The 22,429-nt window shown below is 36.5% G+C and overlaps 6 protein-coding genes and 1 pseudogene across 10 annotated transcripts; 4 read left to right on the forward strand and 3 right to left on the reverse strand.

Annotated features, from left to right (window-relative positions):
* Window positions 1-590: 590 nt before the first annotated feature.
* LOC111489032 (MLP-like protein 31) lies at window positions 591-4,241 on the reverse strand. Of its 2 annotated transcripts, XM_023137057.1 has the most exons (3): window positions 4,009-4,235; window positions 3,875-3,920; window positions 591-983 (listed from the first exon to the last, which is right to left on the reverse strand). In XM_023137057.1, the coding sequence occupies exons 1-3, from the start codon at window positions 4,193-4,195 to the stop codon at window positions 761-763; spliced, it is 456 nt and encodes a 151-aa protein (XP_022992825.1). In that variant the 5' UTR covers window positions 4,196-4,235; the 3' UTR covers window positions 591-760. The 2 variants fall into 2 exon arrangements, with proteins under 2 accessions (XP_022992825.1, XP_022992816.1); XM_023137048.1 differs by lacking the exon at window positions 591-983 and having other exon boundaries at window positions 3,584-3,920; window positions 4,009-4,241.
* On the forward strand, window positions 1,971-6,244 carry LOC111489025 (annotated as a pseudogene).
* On the forward strand, window positions 5,514-6,260 carry LOC111489019 (MLP-like protein 31). Its single transcript, XM_023137024.1, has 2 exons — window positions 5,514-5,769; window positions 5,860-6,260. Exons 1-2 carry the CDS (start codon window positions 5,583-5,585, stop codon window positions 6,129-6,131), a joined length of 459 nt encoding a protein of 152 aa, XP_022992792.1. The 5' UTR covers window positions 5,514-5,582; the 3' UTR covers window positions 6,132-6,260.
* A 5,225-nt stretch (window positions 6,261-11,485) lies between these two features.
* On the forward strand, window positions 11,486-13,923 carry LOC111484385 ((3S,6E)-nerolidol synthase 1-like). The gene is made up of 7 exons (XM_023130953.1): window positions 11,486-11,645; window positions 11,739-12,009; window positions 12,119-12,491; window positions 12,595-12,813; window positions 12,890-13,028; window positions 13,107-13,355; window positions 13,636-13,923. The coding sequence occupies exons 1-7, from the start codon at window positions 11,508-11,510 to the stop codon at window positions 13,921-13,923; spliced, it is 1,677 nt and encodes a 558-aa protein (XP_022986721.1). The 5' UTR covers window positions 11,486-11,507.
* Window positions 11,947-22,083, reverse strand: LOC111484405 (uncharacterized protein At1g66480-like). 2 transcript variants are annotated; one of them, XM_023130973.1, is made up of 4 exons: window positions 21,711-22,083; window positions 21,311-21,640; window positions 19,961-20,050; window positions 11,947-11,961 (listed from the first exon to the last, which is right to left on the reverse strand). In XM_023130973.1, exons 1-3 carry the CDS (start codon window positions 22,011-22,013, stop codon window positions 19,988-19,990), a joined length of 696 nt encoding a protein of 231 aa, XP_022986741.1. In that variant the 5' UTR covers window positions 22,014-22,083; the 3' UTR covers window positions 11,947-11,961; window positions 19,961-19,987. The 2 variants fall into 2 exon arrangements, with proteins under 2 accessions (XP_022986741.1, XP_022986749.1); XM_023130981.1 differs by lacking the exon at window positions 11,947-11,961 and having other exon boundaries at window positions 19,762-20,050.
* On the reverse strand, window positions 13,936-15,389 carry LOC111484394 (annexin D5-like). The gene is made up of 6 exons (XM_023130964.1): window positions 15,312-15,389; window positions 15,091-15,236; window positions 14,777-14,995; window positions 14,476-14,691; window positions 14,297-14,386; window positions 13,936-14,220 (listed from the first exon to the last, which is right to left on the reverse strand). Exons 1-6 carry the CDS (start codon window positions 15,385-15,387, stop codon window positions 14,026-14,028), a joined length of 942 nt encoding a protein of 313 aa, XP_022986732.1. The 5' UTR covers window positions 15,388-15,389; the 3' UTR covers window positions 13,936-14,025.
* On the forward strand, window positions 16,158-19,645 carry LOC111484365 (U-box domain-containing protein 11-like). 3 transcript variants are annotated; one of them, XM_023130931.1, is made up of 5 exons: window positions 16,158-16,560; window positions 16,591-16,742; window positions 17,504-17,620; window positions 17,707-18,132; window positions 18,341-19,645. In XM_023130931.1, exons 1-5 carry the CDS (start codon window positions 16,341-16,343, stop codon window positions 19,409-19,411), a joined length of 1,986 nt encoding a protein of 661 aa, XP_022986699.1. In that variant the 5' UTR covers window positions 16,158-16,340; the 3' UTR covers window positions 19,412-19,645. The 3 variants fall into 3 exon arrangements, with proteins under 3 accessions (XP_022986699.1, XP_022986708.1, XP_022986691.1); XM_023130940.1 differs by having other exon boundaries at window positions 16,158-16,559; window positions 16,605-16,742; XM_023130923.1 differs by having other exon boundaries at window positions 16,158-16,742.
* Window positions 22,084-22,429: the final 346 nt, after the last annotated feature.

The raw sequence follows: 22,429 nt of genomic DNA on the forward strand, positions 1-22,429 counted from the left end.
GGCCGTACGTATGTAAAAATGTTGATGGCATCTCCAAACAACTGTGAGTTCTTACGTAAATACTAACCCAAGGTTGAATTACATAGGACGACCAAGGGTCATAGCTCGCCCATTTATTCTACATGGCTATTCACTTTCACCAAAACATTACTAACCCCAAAGTCCAACATAAAACACTACTTCCCATTCTTTCTGCTACCAACGGGAAGCCAACGGGAAAATGGGAGGAAAAGTTGATAGTGGTTGTAACAACTCAAGCCCACTACTAATAGATAATGTCCGCTTTGGTCATCGTTAGCCTCCCTTTATAAGAATGTTTCGTTTCCCTCTCCAACCAATATGGGATCTCACAATCCACCCTGTTGGATACCATTTGTAATAGCCTAAGCCCACTTCTAGCAAATATTATTTGTTTTGGTCTATCGTCGTCAGCCTCACAGTTTTAAAATGTGTCTATTAGAGATAGTTTTCCACACCTTTTATAAAAAATGTTTTGTTTCCCTCTCCGATCAATGTGGGATCTAACAGTAGTTCTCACAAAACCCTGGAAGATCGAAGGCCAAATTTAAGTTTTATCACACATTTCGCAATCCATAACTTACGAGTAGGTTTACATTCAGAATATTTTACAACGATAAATTCTCCAATGCATGACAACTTAGGCCATGCATGAGGAGAACACATGCTTACAAGCATTTATTTTAATAACGCGTAGCATAGCATAGCATAGTACAAGGCAATACTTATTACATGTCATCAGTTAAGCTTCCATAAGGTGAGCCTCGAGGTCTTTGCAGAGAGCAACGCATAAGCGAAGCATGGAATGTGCATCTGGAACATTTCCATGCAATTTCTCGTATTCTAAAGCACAGTGAACCACGCTTCCAATACCCTTTGGAGTAACTCGAAATGTAAACTTGAAGGTCTTGTAATGCTTTAGAAGGTCAGACTGTAGCACTTTGAAAGTGATCGTATGCTTCTCCATCTAACAATATATAAAGCCACAAATTAGGTTACAATCTCATAATTTATTTAGGAAACTAAAATATTAATAGCTTTGGATAGCAAACCATGATAGTAGTTCCAGTTGATGATAGAACCAACTTTTCCCCATTCACCCTCATGTAACTTAACACTCTCTACTTTGTCTCCCGAAACATTGGAAAGATGGTGAGGATTCTTGTGGATTATTTCGAAGAACTTTGAAGCTGGAGCTTTCATTTCAATATCAGCCTCCAGTTTCCCTAACAGAGACATCGTGTTGATATAGGATACAAACTAAAGTTGTAGCTGAACCCAACAAAGGTATGCTGTCGTATATCAACCAAATAAACTCCCGCACTTGTTTATTTATACACACGGTTGTTGTATCTTTTGGATCAAGATTTTATAATTTTTCCACAATTAGGGTTATTAATAACTCTAACCCTACAAATTTATGGGGGTTAATTACTTGTATAACCACTATAGTTATTGGGGGATAATAGCATGATATTATAAACTAAGCATTATACCCACAACTACAAATAAGCCAATAAATTTTTGTTTAAGTTCGAAATTGCTATCCAAAACTATATTTAATTTTTTTTTAAGTTTTTTTTTTTTTTTTTTTAAAAAAAAAACTTCAACATAAATCCTATTCCATTGCGTCTCTCTCTTCTATTTTTATTTTGGGTCATTCAGTCAATAATGATGAAATTATTACTCAAAATTATGGAACAGTTGGAGGTTCATTTAAAATTTACAAAAATAGTTAGGTCTAAATTTTTGTTTTAGAAATTATAATTGCCCTGGAGGTTTTATTATTCAGCAATTAGTGAGGAGTAATAAAGCATTAATTAATTACTTACACCTAATTTGGAGACTTTTTTTTTTTTCCAAGTAATAAAAAGTTGGGACATACACATCCACTCTTCTGGGAGTAAATCCTCTTTATAAATAGTGTCGAAGTCTGTAGGGTTGGCAAAACATTATCGTTATCTGAACTTGAAGCACCACAACTTACAGCTCAAAAATGTGTGGGTATGGAAAGTTGCAGGCGGACATTGAAATCAAGTCTCCCCCTTCAAAGTTTTATGAAATGTTCTGCAAGAGACCATACCATGTCTCTAACGCTTCGGGGGACAGAATACAAAGCTGTGAACTACATAAGGGTGAATGGGGCAAACCTGGTTCTGTCATCTACTGGAACTACTTTCATGGTTTGTTTTCTGCTTTTCTTCTTTTTTACTTCAATACATATATCATAGAATGGATATTAATTAATTTAATGTATCGCTAAACTGCAGATGGAAAGGCTAGAGTATCTAAGCTCTTAATTGAAGCTGTGGATGATGATGAGAATCTGATTGTTTTTAGAAATTGAAGGAAACCTTTTGGAGAATCATAAAGAATTCAAGTTTACAATGCAAGCTACTCCCAAGGGTAGTGGAAGGATAGTTCATTGGATTTTGGAATATGAGAAACAACATGAAAACATTCAAGAGGCATATAGTATGCTGGAGTTTGTGGTGGGCATGTCCAAAGACATTGATGCCCATCTCATTGATGACCATCCAATATTACTATATGCTATGTGCCAACTATATGGTTAAATAAATGCTTGTATTGCATGCTTTGTTTAAATAAATGCTTCTATGGCTTGCTATGTTTAAACAAATGCTTGTATGGCATGTTACCTATGTGCTTATTCTATGTAATCATGCCTTACAAAACTATATTTCATATATATCTAAAATCATCCTTTATCCAATATAAACTTAAAAAAAAAAAAAAAGTGAAGAAAATGTTGTTCAAATTATCCTAAGATGTTGGATTACATATTTTGGGTGGATGGACTTTCCTTTCCAGGCTTCCCTATTACGAGCATCCTAGGGAGAGATTTTCACACCCTTGCAAGAAGAACATCGTTCTCCTTTCAATGTCCTCGCTGACACACTTATAAGAAATGTTTTGTTCTCCTCTCCAACCAATGTGGACCCAACGTCCTCGTTGGCTAATACCATCTCACCGCTAACAGATATTGTCCGTTGTCTGCTTTGGGTTTTCTCTCCAGGCTTCCCCATTGTGCGTTTGCTAGGTAGAAGTTTTCACACTCTTATAAAAAATGTTTCGTTCCCCGAGAGATTTTCATACCTTTATAAGAAATGTTTTGTTTCCTTCTCCCACCAATGTGGGATCTCAAAATTTACCCCTTGGGGCTCAACGTCTTTGCTGTCAGATTTAGTGTTTGGCTCTGATACCATTTGTAACAGCTCAAGCCTACCATTAACAAATATTGCCTGCTTTGGGTTTTATTTGACTTGAGCTATTACAAATGGTATCATAGTCAGTCTCCTGACGGTGATGGTGCAAAGCACTAACCATAGTAGGGCTAAACCCTCTCCATAATAGATGCGTTTTAAAATCGTGAGACTGACGGCAATATTTCAATTGACGTTGTTAGAAAGGCACCCAATCTTGTCCATCCCCTTGATTCTCCCCCAGATGTTTGATTGTGGGGAAGAAATACAATGACTTTACTAAACCCCTTAAATAAATTACTTTCATTAATTCTCCAACGCATGGTCACGTACATGCTTCAAGCAATTATTTTAAGCATAAGAGTTATTAATACATATAGCATTACCCAATACTTAATACATATCACTAGTTGCCTTCCGTAAGGCCAGCCCCAAGGTCTTTGCAGAGATCAACACAGAACTGAAGTATCGAATGAGAATCTGGAATCCCTCCATGCAATTTCTCGTATTCCAAAATACAGTGAACCACACTTCCAATGCCCTTTGGAGTAGCTTCAAATGTACCCTTGAAGGTTTTATAATGCTTCAGAAGGTCTGATTCCAGCACTTTCAAACGGACCATATTCTTCTCCTCATCAACTGCTTCGATTAGATGCTTTGCAACCTTAGCTTCTCCATCTAATTAACAATATACATAACGCCACAAATTAGTACACAATCTCATCATTTATTTAGGAAACTAAAATATTAGATTTGGAAAGCAGACCATGATAGTAGTTCCAATTGACGGTGGACCCAACTTTTCCCCATTCACCCTCGACTAACTTACAACCTTGTACTTTGTCTCCCGAAATATTGGATATATGGTGTGGTCTGTTGCAGAATATTTCATAAAACTTTGAAGCTGGAGCCTTGATTTCAATGTCAGCCTCCAATTTCCCTAACAGAGACATTGTGTTGATACAGGATAATAAAGTTGTAGTTTAACCCAACCAACATATAATGTCCTATATCAACCTCTTTATTTATACACTCTGCTGTTCTATCTTTTGGATCAAGATTTTATATTTTTCCACTATTAGGGTTATTAGGGTTATTAATGGTTCTATGTTAATTACTTGTATAACAACTATAATTATTGGGGGATAATAGGATAATATTATAAACTAAGCATTAACTCTCAATCACAGCTCAACCTGTGATTGAGATCCCACGTCTGTTGGAGAGAGAAATAAATCATCCCTTGTAAGGGTTTAGAAACCTCACCCTAACATATGCGTTTTAAAATCATGAGGGTGACGGCGATACGTAACGGGCTGAAGTAGAAAATATCTGCTAGCAATGGACTCAGGTTGTTACAAATGGTTCAAAGCCAGAGACCGGATGATGTGATAGCGAGGAGGTTGAGCCCCAAGGGGTGGATAAGAGGCAGTGTGCCAATAAGAGTAAGACACTAGGCCCTGAAGGGGGTGAATTGGAGGGTCTCATCGATTAGAGAAGGGAACGGGTGCCAGTGAGAACGCTGGGCCTCGAAGGAGGGTGGATTGTGAGATCCAACATCAGTTGGAGAGGAGAACGAAACATTGTTTATAAGGGATGTGTAAACCTCTCCACGCAACCTTGAGGGGAAGCCCAAAAGGAAAAGTGTAAAGAGAATAATATTTATTAGCGATGGGCTGGAAGCCCAAAAAAGAGGACAATATTTGGACCCAACGTTAGTGATGGGGTTGGATGGTTACAAGTTTTCATCCAAAGCTAATGGTTTGAGTATTGTTAAAACTTAAAATTATAGTTGTGTCTCTCTCTTATTTATTTTTATTCCTCCAGGCACAATTCAAGACGGGAGCCAAATTTGGGACATTCAGTCAACATGATGAAATTTTGACTCAATTATGGAACAACAGTTGGGAGGACCATTCAAAATAAATTTTACAACAAAAGCTGGGTCTAAATTGTCTCCTGCAACTTATAATAATTGTCCTGGAGGTTATATTATTCAGCAATTAGTGAGGAGTAATAAAGCATTAATTAATTACTTACACATAATATGGAGACTTCTTTCCAAGTAATAAAAATTTGGGACCAATTTTAAAATTATGAACCAAGTTTTAGATGCATTCCCAATATGGAAACATAAATGGCAGCAAAGAACAAAACTTCTTTCAAACATAAATGCCTTGTGTGTTTGTTTTAACCACCACATTGAATGATCCTAGTTGCATGCATAAATAATTCATTGAGTGACATATGCATCCTGTTTATAAATAGTGTCAAAGTTTGTAGGGATAGCAAAACATTATCGCTTTCTGAACTTCGAAGCACTAAACTTAGAGCTCAAAAATGTGTGGGTATGGAAAGTTGCAGGCGGACATTGAAATCAAATCTCCGGCTACAAAGTTTCATGAAATGTTATGTAAGAGACCATACCATGTCACTAACGCCTCCAGGGACAAAGTACAAGGCTGTGAACTACATAAGGGTGAATGGGGCCAAGTTGGTTCTATCATCTGCTGGAACTACTTTCATGGTTTGTTTTCTTTTTCTTCCTTTTTACTTCAATACATATATCATATCATAGAATGGATATTAATTAATTTAATGTAGCGCTAAACTGCAGATGGAAAGGCTAAAGTAGCTAAGCAAGAAGTTGAAGCTGTAGATGCGGATGAGAATCTGGTTGTTTTAAGAATGATTGAAGGAGACCTTTTGAAGGATCATAAGAACTTCAAGTTTACAATCCAAGCTACTCCCAAGGGTAGTGGAAGTGTGGTTCATTGGACTTTGGAATATGAGAAACTTCATAAAGACATTCCGGAATCGTATAATATGCTTGAGTTTGTTGTGGGGATGTCCAAAGACATTGATGCCCATCTCACGGAAGGAAAGTAGGGACCCTGAGCCCAACATTTGCCTAAGTGGGAGGGCCTTCCTTACTATGAACTATCCAATATTACTATATGCTATGTACCAACTATATGGTTAAATAAATGCTTGTATCCCATGCTATGTTTAAATAAATGTTTGTATCGCACTCTAATTGGTTCTAAAAAATGACGTGAACTAAACCCTTTTGGTGACCTCGATAGCTAGCTACTCACTATCTTCATATGTAATGACCATAAAATTATGTCATTGTTGGGACATGCTTTAAGATACGACCATACAATTCAAAGTTATATGTGTGTGTGCATGTATGTCCAGCGATTTTAGAAAACAAAATATTTAGTTTCTCCAATAGAATCTCTTAGTTTGAAAAATTCCTAGCAAGCACAAAGTAGAGGGTGATCTCATCCTTACGTGTCCCTTGCATCATCGTGGAACTTCATCCACCACCTCGACACATCGTTGCGCTTCTCTGGACCGTCATCAGAAGAGACGCACGGTAGCTACTGTTCGTTGGGGCTAAGAACGTTCGACAGCTATCCTGCCTGCACACATTGCTACTCTTGTCACCGCACGTTGCTGCTCAAGTTGCAACTCTCTATCTCCACCTTGTTTATTGTACACTAATGTCATAATTCTATTAAATTGTGGGAGCAAAATCGATTGCACTCATACACTCACAAACATAAATTAAACAAAAAGACACAAATTTATGTAGTTCGAAGAGAATTTTTTTTTTTTACATTCATCCGTGATAGTCAATCACTATAACCAAAGTGTTTATAAAGTTTTTTATAAAATTCTTCTCAATTACCTCTCGCCAGATTCAAAATGACAATGACTTCACACCTCAAACCAATACTAGACAATTCTTTACATAGACATATAAATGTTAATTTTCATACAGAGAAGTTGAACAAAAAAAAAAAAATATATGATAAATGAGAGTTAATAACCAAAATAAATGAGAATATGAATCTTTGACAATAACTGAGACTTATAACAATAACCACACAGTTTAGTTTCTATTTGGATGTATTAGTGTTGAACCCGATTTTTCACATAAGAATGGTGAGTAATAAAATAGGATTTTTTTATGTGGTGTGGAGAAGATTTGATTGTTGGTATTTTGAAGGTAGGGTTTGTCTCTATCGAATTTAGACTTGAGGGATGGTGAGATCTTAGGGTTGGAGAGAGCAACTAAATATTTTTTATAAACATGCGGAAACTCTTAATAGAGATGAGTTTTAAACCTGTGAGACCGATAACAATACTTAACAGACAAAAGCAGACAATATCAGTCAACGGTAGACTTGAGTTGTTGCAAATGATATTATAGTCAATCACCGGACGGTGCGAGACACTGGTTAGAGTAGGGCTGCACAGTCTCCATAGTGAACGTGTTTTAAAATCGCGAGTTTGACAGTAATAGGTAACAGGTCAAAATAGACAATATCAGCTAGCGGTGAGCTTGTACCGTTACAAACTTTTTTTTTTTTTTTTTTTTTTGAAAGGGTCCTTCCTATTGAAACTTAAATATTTTTTTGTGTTGAGATATGATTCAAAGTATTCAAAAAGATATGATTCAGAGTAGTTGAGATATGATTCAAATATTCAAATTACCACGATTTTAGAAGATTGTTAGTAGATTTGAATTTTTCTAGATTTCGATGATTTACTATTACGAGAATTGTGTAACCCCCTAAGGATCAAGTCAGTAGACAATAATAAAGCAGTACACCATTCATCTATTCTATCTATTCTTATCTCTTTCATTATCCATTTTTCCAACAATTTTGGTATTAGAGCCAACACGAGGGCGAGTGATTATTTTCTTTCACAAAACAAAAATGGCAGTAGCTGACTTTTCTTCCTCTGCACCGTTGTTACCGATCTTTAATGGTGAGAAATATGAGTGGTGGACCATCAAGATGAAGACCTTGCTCAGATCGCAGGAGCTATGGGACTTGGTGGAGGACGAGTTTGTTGATGTATTAGAACCCACAATAGAAGAAAAGGAGAGACTAATAGAAACCAAGAAAAACAATGCCAAAGCTTTATTAACAAGCAGTTCATGAGACTATCTTCTCACGAATTGCAGCATCAACCACATCAAAGCAGACATTGTCAATTCTACAGAAGAAGTTTCTAGGAGATTCAAAGGTCATGACAGTGAAATTGCAATATCTAAGACGTGATTTTGAAACTCTACTCATGACGAATGACGAATCAATTGCTGATTTTTTGTCAAGAGCAATGACAATAGTCAGTCAGATGTATATCTATGGAGAGAAAATTTCAAACGAAACAATTGTTGCAAAGGTGTTGAGAAGCTTGACTCCAAAGTTTGACCATGTAGTGGCTGCCATAGAAGAAGCTAAGGATCTATCCATACTCTCCATTGATGAATTGATGGGCTCGCTTTAGGCCCATGAGGCAAGAATCAATAGAGCATTAGAAAGGAATGAAAAAAAGGCACTACAGGTGAAGGAGACAACCAACAACGAAAGAGAAAATATTCATTTAGCAGGTAGAAGTCATGGAAGAGGAGGATTTCGCAGCTTCCATGGTGGTCGTGAAAACAGGGGTAGATGGAGAAGTGATGGACAGAGACAATTTAATGAACAAAGAAATGTCATACAATGTTACCATTGCAGAAGGTATGGGCACACAAAATCTGATTGTTGGTATAAAAATCAACGAATGAATTTTGCAACAGAGAATGAAGAAGAAGAAGAAAAGTTGCTTATGGCGTGCATGCATGGATACTAATCCAAAAAAGGGTGACTTATGGTTTGTTGATAGCAGATGCTCGAACCATATGACAGACACCAAATCTTTATTAAGGTGAACTTGGAAACACAAAAGAGATGCAAGTTGAGGAAAAAGGTACAATAAAAGTCGAAACCAGTCATGGTAAGATAAAACAATTAGATAATGTTCAATTTGTACCTGATTTTGGGTATAATTTATTGAGTGTTGGACACCAGAGGACATTTAGTTCTATTTGATGACAACACGTGTCATTACACATAATAAATCAGGTCATAAAGTTCAAATTGGCATAACTTCAAATAAGATGTTTCCACTTATATTTCTAACATGAAGGATTTTGCTCTGGCTGCTAGCACGAAAGATGACTCAAATGACATCTCAGATATGGACATCTTCATATGGATGCATTTATGGCAAGCAAACTAAAAGTTCTTTTCTATTGGAAAAGTTAGAAGAACTTCACATTGTCTAGAACTAATTCATGCCGATTTAGTTGTGCTTTTGGATAATCATTTACTTTGAGGTGTGATTATAAATAATTATTTTTGTGGCGACACACTGATACAACATACATCCATTCATTTATTTTAAGTTACAAAATTTGTAGCTTAAGTAACGTCCTCAGTCGGTAAGTGTACGAAACGTCTAAGTATTACATGTTTGGTTGAATCAGAAATTGTGAAACGGTTCAAATTAACTGTTTCTTTTTTCAAGCTTTGAACCCCAGCCACCCACAAGCATCACAGCTTCGCTACCTTCGACGATGCCTTTTGCGTGCAAGTCTTGGGTCGGCGCATGGTTCACGATGGTACAATACCATAAAACGGCGGAGTTGTACGACATCTTTATGCATTGTATTGTGCAGAGGTTGTTCTTCAACGGAAAACGAAAGTTGAATTGTGCAGAGGTTGTTCTTCAACGGAAGCTCCGTAGGCATTGTATTTGGCCATCGGCATGTTCGTTTTGTTTATTCAGTAACAGATTGACTTCTTTTTGTTTTAATAAATGGACACAACCAAGACATAATAGTAAATATAATTTAAGTAGTTTTATTGGCCGTCCACCATTTACGAGTAGGTTTGCGTTTACAAGGATTATTTTTCCAAGGCATGATAACCAAGAGTTATTAATATAGGCCCATAATCAATACATATCATTTCTTACCTTAGGTAAGAGTTATTAATACATACCCTAGACCAAAATAGTAAACACATTTTGAACATTTTGAATAACCCATATGGTATTCCAAAGGATATCAATTCGTAGTATGAGGCCAATAATTAATACATATCGTTAGTTAGCTTAGGCAAGAGTTATTAATACATAGCATAGACCAAAATTAAAATGTGTTAACATATTAACAAATATGGATACCAACATAAAGCTAAGATGTGAAACATGAAATCGATGAGGTTTATGTTTCGATAATGAGAAGCTCATACCCCAAACACACAATTTCATTTAGTTTAAGAAATCACTAATTACTTGAAATCCATGGTTAATCTTTCTTTTACACCCACCCTCGCTTCCTAGATCTTATTACTTTCCCTTTTAAATGGATTATTTAATATAATACTTTGGGTAAACGTATAAACTTCTGCCCTACTCTTTGGCATTTATTTTTGTAATAAATTACTGTATACAACTTTCACCATAACTACGTGTCTTCTTGATTTACCTTGGGCAGTGAAACGATTCAATTAACCAATATGCATATGATTGTTTCGTATTAAAAGTGTGTTTGACTTTCTTTTTATTTTTTTTTTAATTGTTTTAAAATAAAAACACGTTTTAGATTATGTGGAAGAATTACCAATTTAATTTGACTTTTTAACCTGGCTTGGAAACAATCTTAACTGTTTAATTTGTTTGGTCAAACTGATTTCTTTTTAATTTATTCAAAATCACGCTTCTATTATTAGCTTATTTATGTATTTAAAGTTTATTTATCTTCCTACAGCTTCGCTACTACGACCATCACAGTATTATATTTTTATGAGTAATTTTGGATTAAGGAACCCGTCCAAAAAGGAATTCAAATCAAGGATAATCACAATCGAGGGTTGATAAATATAAAAGTTGTATCACCTTCATATATGAATGAACCAAGACAATAAGAGTGATCTTGATGATGAGACGATTAAAAACTCTATGGTTAAGCATGTTTTAGTTAGAAGGTGACCTCCTATAAATTTTTGAGAGAGGCATGTGAGTATCATAAGCATGTTTTAATTAGAACAATTCAATTTTAGGTGCCTTCCTATAAATTTTTGAGAGAGGCATGTGAGTGAGGATGGACGTTAATCTATGACGCTATTCACTTTTGAAAAGCGAGAAGTAAAATATACCTGTTGGAGAGGATGAGGGGAATGTTAGAAACCTGAAATACCGAATTGTAGGCCTGTGTCACTGTAAAGGTTGAAGCTTAGAAGCATGGTTGGGCAGACGGGAAGGAAAGAAGTTAGGCCAGACCCAAGGGTCTTGTAGGGGCAAGAGAATTCATTTTTTTATATAAGAAGTGCAAGATGGACGAGTTCATCAGAAGTTGCAATGGCCAACCTTCTCTTCTTTCTTCCTCCTCCTCCTCCTCCAATAACCTTAACCTTAATGTCTCACTCAAAGATTCCAAAAGCTTTTCACAACCATTCATGGCTTTTCAAGAACCCTATCGAGAAACCAGGTTTTGCAGATAAAAAATGGAGCATTCATGCGGATTCTTCTTCCTTCAATCTCTTAAACTTTGCTGTATGTTTGTAACTCTCTCCTTTCTCTCTATTTTCTCTCTATCTAAATTGCACTCCTTGTCTAAGTCCTTGGAATTGATACTCATGTGCATAGGATGGCCTTGGGCTTGTTGAAGCTCCAGCTAAAGTGGATATTTTAAGGCATTTATTGAGAGACCAAACTGGAGATTCCTTGGATTGCTTGAACCTTATTGATGCCACCCAACGCCTTGGCATTGATTACCACTTCCAACAGGAGATTCAAGTTGTTCTTCAAAGGCTATACGTCTTATCTAACCATCAATGGCTAGATCGCGAGACCAATCTTCATTATACTTCTCTTCTCTTTCGACTTTTGAGACAACAAGGTTATCCCGTGTCCACAGGTTACTACCAACTACTCTGTTATATCAACTAAAAGGACAAGCGAGCTACTTAGCCGCCCTAAACACAATCTCACTCTTTCTAATCTTTGTTCATAATTTGAACCAACAGATAATTTCAGAGCTTTCTTGGACAACAAGGGAAAGTTCAACGAAGGCCTAAGACAAAACGTGAATGGGCTGATGAGCTTATATGAAGCTTCACACCTATGCATGCATGGCGATGACATACTTGAAGAAGCTGAAACTTTCAGCACCCATGGCCTTAATCATTGCCTTGCTCATCTTGATCATCATATGGCCCCTTTTGTGCGCAACACTTTAGCTCATCCCCACCATAAAAGCGTTGCTAAATTCATGGTGCCTACCTATTTTGGAGACATTCAAAGCACAAACAAATGGATCCATGTTTTGCAAGATGTTGCCAAAATGGATTTCAATGCAGCTCAGCTGCTACACCAAGACGAACTTGTTCAGTTCTTGAAGTAACATTTTGTTTATCTATAATATTGTTGTCTTCATTAGACAAATTAAAAAAAAAAATCTTTAGATGCGTCCTCATGTTTCTTGATGTTTTGTTAATCATAGATGGTGGAAAGAAACAGGCTTGGCGAAAGAGTTGAAGTTTGCAAGAGATGAACCTATTAAATGGTACATAGAATCACTAGTTTGTCTCGGAGATTCATGCTATTCCCAACAAAGACTCCAACTTGCAAAGTCCATCTCTTTTGTGTATCTCATTGATGACCTTTATGATGTATTTGGAAATCTTAAAGAACTCACCTTCTTCACCGAAGCTGTCTGCAGGTTGGAAGCCATATTCGTGGCTGTTGTCATATCAAATTTCATGTTATTGAAATCAACATTGTTCACTACATTGTAGATGGGATTTGGGTGCTGCTAAAAGATTGCCTGATTGCATGGGAATTTGTTTAAAATCTCTATTTGAAGTTACCAATGATGTAAGTTCCATGATCTATAAGAAGCATGGCTGGAATCCCATTGGTTTCTTAAGTAGAGCGGTATGTATCTTTAATTTGTTGGATCAAGTTTGATCTCTATAACGTCACCCAAAATTGTGTTTTGACGTTTGTGTGCAGTGGGGTAAATTATGCAAGGCCTTCTTAGTGGAAACTGAATGGATGAGTTGTGGATATTCACCAAGTGCAGAAGAATATTTGAGGAATGGCATTGTTAGCACTGGCATCCACGTTATTTTAGTACATGTTTTCTTTCTATTAGGCCAACAAATAAGCCAGCAAACTGCAGAGCTTTTGGAAGATGATTTAGACATTATTTCATCTACTGCCATCATACTCCGACTCTGTGACGACATGGGCAGTGCAAAGGTAAAAATAAACTTACCCAACTTCAACCATGCATTCACTGTTTAAAACGGTAACGACCCATGTCAAGGATTCGAATTACGATTCAAAATTTGGATGATCCTGACATTTCCTTAAATCCCTTACGAAACATGATCATGTTGCTTACTCCTCCCTTTTAAAAGTGGAGACTATTCTCACCGACCAACACGAGTCATTCTAATATGATTTGGAAAAAGTTAGAATTTATGACTATTGATTTTAATGTTCGAACATAAACCAGTATGCATTTACACGTGTGCAGGACGAGAAGCAAGTGGGGCTAGATGGATCATATGCAAAACACTACATGAATGAGCATCCAAGCATCTCCCATGAAGCCACACACCATCATGTTACGAACAAAATTTCTCAAGCATGGAAGACTCTCAACAAAGAATATCTCTTATCCAACTTATTCCCAGCAAAGTTCACTCAGGCTTCTCTGAACATTGCAAGAGCAGTCCCTTTGGTTTATAATTATGGCTCAAACCAATCATTTATGACACTTGAAAAGCTCATACAACAATTGTTGTTTCGTATATATGTGTAACATTGGATCTTCATACACATTTATTACTACAAACTAAAACAAAACCATGATGAATACTCAAACAAAAATACACATTTATAATTGTTGTGTAATGATACTATCCTAGCCCAACAAGGAAAGAAGAAAATCCTTGTAACTTCCTGAGGTCTCAGAACGAACAGCATCATGCAGCGTTTTCTTATACTTCCTGTGGTATTCTGTCTTTATATACTGCATATCTATCTCAGCTCTTGTCACAATTATCCTTATCAGCGTGGTATCATCTGTTCCCAACCCCTTCATTGCCTTGTACAATATCTATAATCAAACAATCTCAATCAACGTACTCTTCAATGCTTAACTGCAACTAAACTTCACAAAAAAGAGAAAATACCTTTGCAAAGTACAACCCAGGATTCTCAGCACACCGCACGATTGTTTGAAGCCCAAATTCAAAATACCCTGAAGTTTCGTTCTTTATTGCCTGCAAATATGTTTTGGTGGCTGTGTTGATCTAAAATCCTTATATTATTGTAAAACCCGAAGATTGGAATAATAATAAATAAATGGCACCTTTTTCAAAGAGTTCCCGTATAAGTTCTTATAAGTAGAGCTAACAGCAGCAAGATGAGCCCTGCTTCTTTCACTAAAGATCTGTATAAACTTGTCCTCATCAGTTCCCCATCTTTTCTCCCCAGCTTTATACAGAGCTTCTGCATCCTTGGCTACCATGTCGCCGTCAATTTCAGGACCTTCATACCGTGGTTTACTAACGTAAGCCAATAGTAGCTGCCAATCAAATCAATAAATCAAACATAACCAATCAAAATGAAGGTTTGTGAAAGTATTGAAGGGAAGATTGTATGTATACAACCTTCTTGTGATCCCCGGAAGCAACATTTTGAATGTCATGTTCGATGTAGGATTGGAACATGGACAAGTAAAGTTGTCGAAGCTGCTGAAGTTGAGTTGAGGTACGAGAACACATCACTTCAGTGGCACGTCTGAGATGAACAGTTTCTCCACATAAAGCCTCCTTTATTATGACAGCATCTCGGCTTGCTGGATCGTACATCCATAGTAAAACGGCTTTCTGCAAATAAATAAATAAATAAATAAATAAATAAATCTAAATCCCAACCAGCTAGATGGAGGAGGAGCGTGGTGAGGTCAACATTTCCAACGCACCTCAAGGTTACCACTAAGCTCAGATTTCAAGTGTTTGATGAGACCCTTGGAATACATGGCTTTGTATTCCCGTTGAATGAGAGCACGTTGGGTTGCATCTCGATGTGCAAGAATGTTGACAACTGCAGCAGTGTCGCAGCCAAAGCCTGCATGAATGGAATTATTAGGAAGCGCAACAGGAGGAAGAAGTGGAAACTAGAAAAAAAGAAGTAGAATCTTTCCTTTGAAGGCACGGTGAAGTTGGGCAGCATCGTCCTGAGGTGAAGTTAGGACAGGCGGTACGATCAAAGATGACATGTTCTTTGTTTCTTCACAGACAAATGTGGGAAGGGAAAGGTTGATGGGAGAGGATAAATATAGTGGATGATGATGGCTTAATATTAGAATTCAGCTGAGTGAGTGGATTGAACAAAGAAACAACAAAACAAAAAAAAAACATGTTTGTTTCTCCTTCTTTCTCGCCAACTCTTTCTAACGCTCCCCATCATTTTCTCCCAACTCTTTTAACTCTCACCTCAATCTCCCTTTTCTTTCTTAATATGAAATCATACGACTGACAAATACATGAATCATGAATCATGAATCAAGATGAGAGGATGATTCATATCCTAATATAGAAGACGAACCAAATGAATGAATTGAAAAATTTTAAATTTTCAAGGAGATGGAGAGGATGCAGTTCTCGTCATTAAATTGTAAATTATTGATTAAAAATTACACATTCATATCTATAATAAAACATTATAAACTTCAATTTCTTCTTCTTTTCAATATTCTAACCTAAAATTCTAGAAAATATTTTCTAAAACAAATTAAGCTGTTTTTTTTTTATATAGGGATTCAAATATTGAATAACCATCCTGTTATTGTCACAATCAAATAATTGGGGTTTAGACCCAAATAAACTTAATTTTAATTTATTGGACTCAATAATTTCAACAATTATTGTAAGTTAAGAGTTTTATAGAAAAAAGAATTTAATAGAAACTAAATTATGACTTTCTCAACATTTATATTATATTATATTATATTATATATATCATTTTATTCTTTTTCCAACTGTACCCTCTTGTTTTCTTCTCCCTCATTTTCTATTGGTTCTTACCTTAGACTCTCTCCCAAAATTTCTTCCATTTTTTCCGTTCCTGTTTTCTCCAATACCTCAACTCTCTCTCTGAAGATAAACCCACTTGATTTTCAACTGAAACCCAAATACATTGTGTAATTGCCGGCAGTTTTTGGACGGAATAATGGCCGGATTTGTGGCCAGCGACAGCGACAGCGACAGTCCACCAGATGGGGCTCTACTGGACTTTGTTCGAGATGTTGTTCGAATGTCGGCGGGGACGAACAGTCTAAAGGTTTTCAAAAAGGATTGCACCGATCTCATGCGTCGGATCGTGCTTTTGACGCATTTGTTTGAGGAAATCAGAGACTTTAATGGCGTCCAATTTCGACCTGTTCATACACCTTCTTCTTCTTCTTCTTCTTCTTCTTCTTCTTCTTCTTCTTCTTCTTCTTCTTCTTCTTCTTCTTCTTTTGGGAGTGATTCATCTCCGAGTCCGTGGCTGTGTGATTTGGTGGCGGCATTGAAGGATACTAAACGCCTTGTTTTCATCGCTTCGACTTTCCGGTCCTGCAGTTCTTCTTCTGTACGCGCTTTGTCTAATTTTCTTTTAATTTTCTGTTGGACTTCTGTTGAAATTGGGAGGGGGGAGATGAATTAGCAGCTTGAGGAATTTTAAGAGTAGTATCTCAACTTGATGGTGTTTATTATCATTTTCAGTCTCCTGCATTCATCTAAAACTAAATTTCACTTCACTTTCTTCTGGTTAGTAACATAGCTTTTCCGCTTCGAAGTTGTGCTTTATGGAGCTACTGATTGAATGAACGGCCACTTGTTTCTCACGATCTCACGTTTGGCTACTGATTTTCATTCACTAGTGGTGTTAGTTTCTCTACAAAATTTTGATGATGTTGATTTTTGTCATTCGGAGGACAACTGTGATGAACTTTAACTTTGAATGCTGTGGCACCGCTTTCACATATGCTACTTTTGGATGAACTTATTATCTGTCGTACAGCATTCACATATGCTACTTTTGGATGAACTTATTATCTGCGTGTACACGGTGTTAGTTAGACGAATCAAGAATCTAGAATGAGGAAAGACAAGATCGCTAGATTACTGGGTTATTGATCAGTGTTCATAGTTAGTTCTGTTATGATCTCCACGGCACAGGTGTTTAGTTGCAGATCGTAGCCATTTGATCATTCTCGTTATTTCAGACATTGACGTTCATGAATGTTTCTAAGATGTTTGTCCATCTTTTTCTTGTTGAATCAATAATGGGATGGTGTTGATAAGTCCAAATTTACCTTTTCTGAAATTTGTCTACGTTTTAATTTTAAGGAGGAAGTTACCAGGAAGATACTCTTCCAATTCCAATGTGTGACGCTGAAGTTAGAGAAGGCTTTGGGAAATCTTCCTTATGATCGCTTTGATATATCGGAGGAAGTTCAAGAACAGGTAGGATTCGACGGAAAAATGTACATAACTAGTTTTTGACTTTTCAAATTCTGAGCATACTCTAAAATCTTCTATTGATTCTGTAGGTTGAATTAGTGAGAGCTCAGTTGAGAAGAGCAGCAGAAAAATATGGCTCTCTGACCGCAATTCCTCCTTCAGTTGTTCAATCTCAGTTGCTAAAGAAAAACATGGATATGTTGAATCTGAACAACTGGGCTGATAACTTCGATGTTGAGGAGAATGGTGGTGTTGATCATGAGATTACAGTGAAATTTGATGAATTTCCAAATTGCAGAGGCTTCACGAATAATGGTGTGGATCAGCTGATTTTCGAAGGACTTGAGAAGAAACTTCCATCCTTCTCAGAGGCTTGTTCTGATGGACAGGATGACTCTACCAAAAAGAGTGGAGATCAGGTGAAGAACTCAGATGGAGTTTCAATACCTGATGATTTTTTATGCCCCATTTCCCTGGAAATAATGAGGGATCCTGTTATTGTGTCCACTGGACAGGTATGCTTAGTTGAATTCTATGATAATGATTACTTAGATATATCTTTTGAATTCTTTTATCGTTTTGGTCCTTGGAACTCATTCCATTTTAACTTTTAAAGTATAGGGACCAAAATAGAAATTTACCCTTTGATGAATTTGAGCTTAGTGTTGAAGAAACTTGGATTCTTTTATGCCTTTTCTAATAGTTCTCTTTCTAACAACACAGACGTATGAGAGATCTTATGTGCAAAGGTGGATAGATTGTGGGAATACTACTTGTCCCAAAACTCAGCAGAAACTCCAAAACTTGACTCTCACCCCAAATTATGTACTGCGAAGTCTTATTACTCAATGGTGTGTTGATCACAATATTGAGCAACCGACAGGATTAACCAATGGAAAGATCAAAAAGTGTGATGGATCATACCGTGATGTGTGCGAGGAGATGGCAGCCATTGAAACTCTGGTGCGCAAGCTAACTAGCCATTCGATCGCTGAGCAGAGAGCTTCTGTGACCGAACTTCGATCTCTATCAAAAAGAAGCACGGATAATAGAATTCTGATAGCTGAAGCAGGAGCAATACCAAATTTGGTCAATTTGTTAACTGCTGATGATGTTTTAATACAAGAGAATGCAGTTACTTCCATTCTCAACCTTTCAATATATGAGAACAACAAGGGACTGATTATGCTTGCTGGTGCAGTACCTTCCATTGTCCAAGTTCTGAGAGTTGGGAGCATGGAAGCGAGAGAAAATGCAGCAGCTACACTTTTCAGCTTGTCTCTTGCTGATGAAAATAGGATAATCATTGGTGCTTCTGGGGCCACTCCGGCTCTTGTGGATTTACTTGAAACTGGAAGCCCAAGAGGGAAAAAGGATGCTGCAACCGCACTATTTAATTTGTGTATTTATCAGGGGAATAAGGGAAGGGCTGTGAGGGCAGGGATCATCCCAGCTCTATTAAGGATGCTCAACGTCTCAGGTAACTCCATGGTCGACGAAGCTCTCACGATAATGTCGGTCCTAGCCAGCCATCAAGAAGCAAAAGTAGCGATGGTGAAAGCCAGTACCATACCTGTTCTAATAGATCTGCTGAGGACCGGATTGGCTCGCAACAAAGAAAATGCTGCTGCTATTTTGCTTGCTCTATGTAAACGAGATACCGACAACCTTTCTTGCATAAGTAGGCTTGGGGCAAAGATTCCGCTGACTGAGCTCTCCAAGAGCGGCACAGAGAGAGCAAAAAGGAAGGCTACCTCACTGTTGGAACATCTTGGAAAACTACAGCAGCTATAGAAAAGGTGTGGCTTTGTGAACAAGCATTTTCCATATTTTTCCCACTTTGAGTTCCCCATTACATTTTCAGCTCCTTGTTCTCTTTGATTGTGTTAACAAGGAATTAGGGATGAATGGCTAATGATGGCCACTTTCCTTGAATCTGTTTACTTCATTCCTTCATTATATTGTACAAGTGTGTATAAATTCATTTAACAAATTTGTGTTATAACAAGAAGGCGCTGTTTGGGAATACTTGGACTTTCTCACTCTATTTTCCCCCCTTTTTCATTGTCCAGTTCCTTCTTGTAACAACATTTTTTCAGTTTTCTCACCGTTCCTCATTCATCTTCTCATGTTGAGTGAAAATACGGAGGAACATTAAACCATAGATTCAGCCAAAAATGATTATCGTGCACAACATAGATAGCTGCATATGTATGATGAAGTTAACTAATAAATACATAGTGGGTTGTTAAAGGAACTGGAAATCTATCTATATTCTACAAAAGCAAGCTTGTACAAGATTCAAAGGTTCTAAATTGAAGTAAAAGTCCCATAACGTAGCACTTTCATGAATCTTGTTCTTCTCGATAATTAAGATGCCACTGCAATTTCAGTCCCTGCTTCCATTGTCGTCATGAAACTTACACGACGCTTCTGCAATTCCAACTTGTTCTTTTAAAAAAAAAGTTGTATAATACAAAAAATTGTATATATTTTTTTATGATTTAAAAATATTAGAAAAATTCCGTGTCATAAATAGTAAGAGAGGGAAGAGAATGAAGAAATAAAGTAATAAATGATATCAAATTTCATTAATGATAGTTTTGGATTTTACAAAACTATATTAATAATTAGGGGAAAGAAAAGGTTGCGTCTATTATACGATGGAAGAAAATTGTAGAAAAAGTTGAGCAATTAATGGCCCCGCACTATCTATTTAATGAATTTGATTGATATCTAACTATTTTTTTTTTTTTTTTAACTATTGAAAAAATAAGTTAACTTATAAATTTAGATCCATTTTGGTAGATATTTTGTAGAAAAAATAATTATGTAAAACAACGATGGTTAGGCTAAGAAAAAGATTGGCATTAATGGATTTTGAAGACAGAAACACTAATTAAATGAGAATAGTTGATAATTATTTTTAGATTTATTTATTTTTCATTAAATAATTTCAAATTGTAAAAGATATTATTGTTGGTGACTACTTTATTAATTTTGAAAAATAAAATTAGATGAAAATTCAAACTCCACTAATTATAGGATGGAAAAGTCTGAAAAGATAAGTTACACTAATTAATGGGTTAGAACAGGAAGCACTAACCAAATAACCAAATAACCCAATAACCAAATAACCAAATAAAAAGGGACTAATCTGATAGTGAACTCAACTTGGCAACCTAATTTTATTAAATACTATAAATGATATTACTATGGAGATTATCTAAAAGATAAATAACTTTAAATAACTATATCTTTTATTATTTTGAAAATTAATAACCATTAAAAATAGTCAATTTAAATATAATTTAGGAACTCGCCAAGATATTTTCTAAAAAGAAACAAATTTGAAGGTATAATATTCTATGGATATTTGTAACAAGAAGTTGATGTGGTTTTGGCAAAAACAAATAAAATAATAATAATAAATTAAAATATTGACTCATTGGATAGTGAGTGGGTCAACTTGGGGTCATCCATTTAAATTTACATCTTTTTCATTTAATTAATTTTATTTTATTTTTTAATTTTTAATTTTGGAACGCTTTTTCAAGGCTATAAGATGAAATCTATAAATTAAAAACAAAAAAAAAAGATTTATTGTGAAATAAAAGTGAATTATAAATTTAATTAAAGTAAAATGCAATAATAATAATAAAATAAAAGATAAAAAGTAAAAGGCATACGCACCTCACGTGGCTTGATGCCATCCTCCTCCTCTTTTGGCGAGGCACTTTGTGTGGTTTTATCCATGTAAAGTCCGTACAGTCCCACGATCTTCTCCGCCGCCTCTCCCTTATCTTTGCTTTCCTTCAACAGTTTCTCCACCTCCGCCCTCGGCAGCCTCACCTTCAGCCGTGTGGTTCCCGCTCCCGATGACCCCTCCCCGGCGTCCTCCTCCGCCAACACACTCTTTGGTTTCATGATAGTTAGGTCTGATGCGGAGCGCCGTGCCAGCATCAAACTCTCTAGCCTGTCCTTGGCGCTCATGTGGATTGCGGAACGTATGCGGCGTGGTGGCTGTATTAAGAATATGAATAAAAGGGTTAAATACTATAAATGATACAAGTGAAGTTTGTAATTTGATTACCGGTTGGTTTGGAAGCTTAGGCAGGTCCACGAGAAAATAGAGGCGCTTCCTGCTGAGGCTTTGGTGGGGTTCCAATGGCTTTGCGCGGACACCGTAGTGCTTCACAGCCTCGGAATCCAGCAGAACGAAGCCGGGATAATCTTTGACAACATCTCCGGCTTGAACCGGGGTGCTTAGCTTCATGGTTTCCCCGGAGACCTTCATCACCTTCACTGTCTTCTTACCTCCAAACGCGTTTCCCATGGCGCCCAAAAGGGAATGAGCGAAGATAGGCGGTGGGTGTGGCGTATAACACACAATCATTCAACTACATCTTATAATATACAACACTTTGTTTGATGGCTTGAGAAGTGGCTTCCTTTTTTTGGTCAAACAAAGAAGCCAACCCTACATGACTTCCCTTCCAACAAATATATTATAATCATACATGGGATGAGAGGTTTGAATCTTACACATCTCGAATTGATCGGGAATATATATTTTCTACTGCTCGAGCTATGCTTATGTTCTCATTTTATTAGACGCGCTTCATTAAACAAATGCTACTTTTGCTATAATATAGACGCATTGCGCTTCATTTTATTAGACGCGTTTGGCTCTCTGCACATTATTCAATTTCTCATACAATTTATAATTCTTTATGAATTTTAGAAAAGTTTAATTTTGTATTTTATATAATTATATAATAGTTTTATTATATTGGGACGTTACTAAAAAAT

The sequence above is a fragment of the Cucurbita maxima genome, unplaced genomic scaffold, assembly GCF_002738345.1.
Source record: "Cucurbita maxima cultivar Rimu unplaced genomic scaffold, Cmax_1.0 Cma_Scf00001, whole genome shotgun sequence".
NCBI classification, from domain to species: domain Eukaryota; kingdom Viridiplantae; phylum Streptophyta; class Magnoliopsida; order Cucurbitales; family Cucurbitaceae; genus Cucurbita; species Cucurbita maxima.